Raw genomic sequence first — 5116 nt, 5'->3', positions numbered from 1 at the left:
ACTCTCTTCTACTCCTCATTCTCTTAACAATTTAGTAAAAGCCTTAGAAGAGTAATTTTAATTAGTAAAGGTTTAGGAATAATTAATTCAACCCCCCCTTCTTAATTATTCTGAGGCCACTCAATCCAACACAAGCTAGAAGACACTTTGACTCAGTTTATGCAGGTTTCTCTATCAAATCACAAGAGCACTGAGTCCACCATCAGGAATTTGTAGGTGTAAGTGGGCTAATTAGCTAAGCAATTGGCTGAAACGTCCACGAGCAGTTTTGTGGTCAACACGGAGAAGAATCCCAAGGAGGAGTGCAAGGTAATTTTCATTAGGAGTCAGAGGAGGGAAAATGCAGAGAGAGAAAAGAGAGCTGAGGGAGTCTTGGAGGATGTGAGTAATGAGGAAGCAGAGAATAAAAAAAGAGAAGAGGATGAAGAAGAGAAAAATGAGAGTAAGAAGAAAGGTGACGAGGTCTTGCCTATTAAGACCAAAAGTTAGTTAGCTACAGAGGCTAGAAAAGAGATACCCTCAGTCCTAGTGAAGGACATCCCATATCCCTTGGTGCCATCAAAGAAAGACAATGAGCAATATTTTGCTCAGTTTCTTAACATCTTCAATAAGCTGGAGATCACCATTTCCTTTAGAGAGGCCCTACAACATATGCCTTTGTATACCAAATTTCTGAAGGACTTCCTCACAAAGAAAGGGAAATATATCAACAATGAGAGCATCATGGTGGAAGCAAATTGTAATGCTGTGATCCAGAAGAATTCACCACAGAAATTCAAAGATCCAAGAAGTGTAACCATCCCATGCTCTATTGGGAATGTGTCAGTGGGTAAAACTCTCATTGATTTGGGGGAAAACATTAATTTGATGTCTCTCTCTATGTGTCGAAGAATTAGAAATTTGATGGTTTCTCCTACTAAGATGACTCTTCAACTAGCAGAACGCTCCATTATCAGACCATATGGTGTAGTTGAAGATGTCCTAGTTAAAGTTCGCCAATTCACTTTTCTGGTGGACTTTGTGATAATAAACATAGAAGAGGATTCTAATATTCCCTTAATATTGGGCAGACCATTCATGTTGACTTCAAAATGTGTTGTGGACATGGGAAATGGAAGTTTGGAGATGAGTGTAGAGGACCAAAAAGCCATCTTCAACTTGTTTGAGGCAATAAAACATCCCAGTGATAGCAAGACCTGCTTTAAGGTGGAGGCAATTGAGTAAGAAGCTGACCTTGCTAGGTGACACCTGAAGTCTATGTTTCTAGAAGAAGATGAAGTCAAGCCAGTTGTGAATCTAGCAGCACCTTCCATTGTCCTCCCGAGGCCAAGGCGAGTCAAGGCCCAAACCACTCTAGATGTTCCACCTCCGGTAATCCCTCCTCCAGCCACCTCTTCTACAGCTGGCAAGCCTTTTTCCTCTTCCTCTCAGCCGGAGAAACTCCTCCCCATGCTACAAAGCCTCCACCATGGACATTACCTTTTGATGTAGAGCCTTCTCCAGCTATCTCTCCAGCAGCCAGTGATAATAGTGAAGGCATTCCTGTCTCAGGTTGCCTAGCCAGGAGTCCAACTTCCTTTTGTAAGGGGGGGGGGGGTGATACCTTTGGTACTGGTAATGATGATGCCGTAGAGACTGGAGATGATAATGATTATATTGCGGACATCACTGTTGCTCATGAAGCTTGGGATCCAGGGCCCTCACAGGATTGAGACCCATTTTGATAAGGAGTTTTCTTTAATTTTCTTTATTTGTCTTTATTTATTTTGTTTTATTTTACTTTCATTTTAATTTCTTGCTTTTAGGACAATTTAATTTCAGTAGTTTAATTTTAGTAGTTTAAATTGAGTCATTTAATAGCTTTAATTTATTTGATGCATGACAGAGAAGTAGGTACTTATTGATGGGTTGCAACACATTTTGAGTGAATCAATTGCATGAGTGAGATGAAGTGCATACTAATGGATATTTTTGTGAATTACTGATTATAAGCAGGCGTGAGTTTAAGTGATGGAGTGTGAACTAATAGTACAAGAGTGAAAAAGTTAGTGTTTCTGACAGAAAAGTATGGAATAAGAACCTTCATACTTCAATGAAAACCAATAAGTTGTGGGAACTTTAAACTGTGAGAGGACGACTGGTTTTAATTTTCTAATTTTGCATGATTCTTGGATTGCTTGAAATGCATGTATGATGTGGAGATGATCAAGGCCTTGTTTGATATTTTATTTCAACTACTTAGCCAAAAAGCCATCCTGTGAATGAATGCATCCCTTGTACCCTTTTTGAGCCTAATGTAAAATTTTTGTCATTGGAACCGAAGCCCAAAATGTGATATTTACTAACCACCCTTTCTTAGGTTGTAGGAGAATACTCACAGATTCAGACAAATTTGTCCCAAATTTGGGAGAATATTTTTGGGTAATTTCTATTGTAGGAAAATGAATAAACAACACAAGTTAAATTAGGCCACAAAACATGCACTACTAGAAAAAGTGTTTTTAACATCGGTTATTTTGGACATTCAACATCAATTTTAAATCGATGTTGAAATTATCAACGTTAAAAATATCAATGTTAACATCGGTTGTGAAAATCGATGTTAAAATACACAATACAACATCAATTTTCAAGAAAATCGATGTCTATTATAATATGCCAAAATCAACACTGATTTTGTTAAAAACTGATGTTATGGTGTACTTACGACATCGGTTTTTCTAAAATCCAATGTTGTCGTGCAAAAGACATCGATTTTTAGAAAAACCAACGTTGTCATGCAAAAAACAACATCGATTTTTAGGAAAAACTGGTGTTGAATTGTGTATTCTGAAACCCTTTCTATATTGGTTCTAAATAGATTAATGTTGAAAGTCATATACAACATTAGTTTTTGAAAAAATTGGCGTTGAATGTGCTTATCATATCAGTTTTGGCCAAAACCGATGTAAAAAGTTTCTTTGTAACATTGATTTTGACCAAAACTGATATTGTAAAGGTACTTCCTATATCGATTTTAGATCAATGATATTGTTTTTTATGCAAATTTATAAAATATTTTGTTTGTTTTTACAATGAATCAACCATAACTAATTTACAAAAAAATATATTAATTTTATTCTAATATAAATGCTATACCCAAGTAAATAAATATAAACAACAACAAGAACAACAACAACAACAACGCCTTATCCCACTAGGTGGGGTCGGCTACATGGATCAACTTCCGCCATAATGTTCTATCAAGTACCATACTTTGATCCAAACCATTAATTTCGAGATCCTTTTTGATAACCTCTCTTATAGTCTTTTTGGGTCTTCCTCTGCCTCGAATTGTTTGTCTTCTCTCCATCTGGTCTACTCTCCTCACTACAGAGTCTACCGGTCTTCTCTCTACATGCCCAAACCACCTAAGTCTATTTTCCACCATCTTCTCTACAATAGGCGCTACTCCAACCCTCTCTCTAATAGCTTCGTTTCTAATTTTATCCTGTCGAGTCTTACCACACATCCACCGCAACATCCTCATCTCCGCTACACCTACTTTATTCTCATGTTGGCTCTTGACCGCCCAACATTCTGTTCCGTACAAAATCGCCGGTCTTACCGCAGTCCGATAAAACTTTCCCTTTAGCTTGATCGGTACCTTTGCATCACATAACACCCCCGATGCTTTTCTCCATTTCATCCATCCTGCTTGAATGCGATGATTCACATCCCCTTCAATTTCCCCATCATCCTGAATTTAAACACTGAATTTAAACTTGATCAACCTATGAATAATTATCTACGAAAAGATAATAAATAAAAATATATGTTAATTAATATATTATTTTGAAAAGGTAAATATTTATTATTTAATATTTAATTAATTTAAAATATTTATATTTTATAATGTATTTTATAATGCAAAAAGTACTGAAAAAATTTACCTTTGACATTCTAAAATAGAAATATTTATATTTTATAATGTATTTTATAATGTCAAAGGAAGTAGAAAGAGTTAAAAAAAATGGGTAATCATTAATAATCAACACACTACAGTTATTGTGGTAATTATTTTGCTTACCTAGAGATGGCTACGTAAAAACAGGTTATTAGCAAATCAATACACTGTATTCAAACATTTCAGCTTGTAATAAATTAATAATGGAGGTATTATCATATAACAGATAAGGGAACAAATAGAAAATACCGCTCTTAATTTCAGATTTACTAGCATTTCTTGAAATCCCAAGGACAGAATAATAATCCTGACATGTTGACAAATAAAGGATATTCAGTGCAATATATTCAATAATTCACATGGGCTTTATACAGTTGAAATAAGAGGCAATGAGGCATCCTTTCACAAAGTAAAATCATATATTTAAAACACACACGCAAAAGGAACTAATCATTGCTGAAGAGTGCATTTTAAACTTACAGCATTTGCTCTAACAACCAACCTTGATCCCTTACAACGATTAAAAGTTTGGGGCGCACCCACATTGAGTAGTGTGGAATCTCGGGAAAAAAGCTTGAAAATTTTGAGTATAGCTACTGTGTTGGATGCTAAAGAATATTAACATTTGTTGGAAATAGTATTTAATGTACCAAGGGAATAGTAGATTCATGTATCACACGATAAAATGCCATTTAGTATTCATGGGTATTAATGTCTACGAAGTCACACTCAATCAATATCACATTAGTCAACATCATGCTATAGTAGCACGAAGTAGCAAAATGAAGTGGTCCTTGAATGCAATAGGATTCAAATACCTTTTTTTTTTTTTTTTACCTTGAAACAACGTTGTTTAGCTTTTGGGGGGATCAATTGTGATTTCTCTCCCATTTTTTAATGCATTTTTTCCTTCAATGGTAGGATTTGAAACCCTTCTTCCTTGACCATTCCACATAAAAAAATCCCTTGTTTTGACCACTTTTCCTTCACATTTTACAGGCCTATTTTTTTTCAATGTGTTCTATTTTTTCTTCTTGGGTATTGCTAAGTACACCCAGCATTATTGCAGGTGCACCCAACACCCTACGTAAAAAGGCAAAAATATCTCCGGGTTTATTTAAAGCATTTTTTGTGCAGCCAATTCATTTTGCTTGATCCACATATGTTATA

General features: G+C 35.5%; 1 protein-coding gene across 1 annotated transcript; it reads left to right on the top strand.

Annotated features, from left to right (window-relative positions):
* Window positions 1-651: 651 nt before the first annotated feature.
* Window positions 652-1224, top strand: LOC114391626. The gene has a single exon (XM_028352611.1). The coding sequence runs from the start codon at window positions 652-654 to the stop codon at window positions 1222-1224; it is 573 nt and encodes a 190-aa protein (XP_028208412.1).
* Window positions 1225-5116: the final 3892 nt, after the last annotated feature.

This window comes from Glycine soja, chromosome 17 (assembly GCF_004193775.1).
Source record: "Glycine soja cultivar W05 chromosome 17, ASM419377v2, whole genome shotgun sequence".
Taxonomy (NCBI): Eukaryota; Viridiplantae; Streptophyta; class Magnoliopsida; order Fabales; family Fabaceae; genus Glycine; species Glycine soja.
Note: the sequence above shows the minus strand (reverse complement) of the source record. Positions and strands in the feature narration are given on the sequence as shown.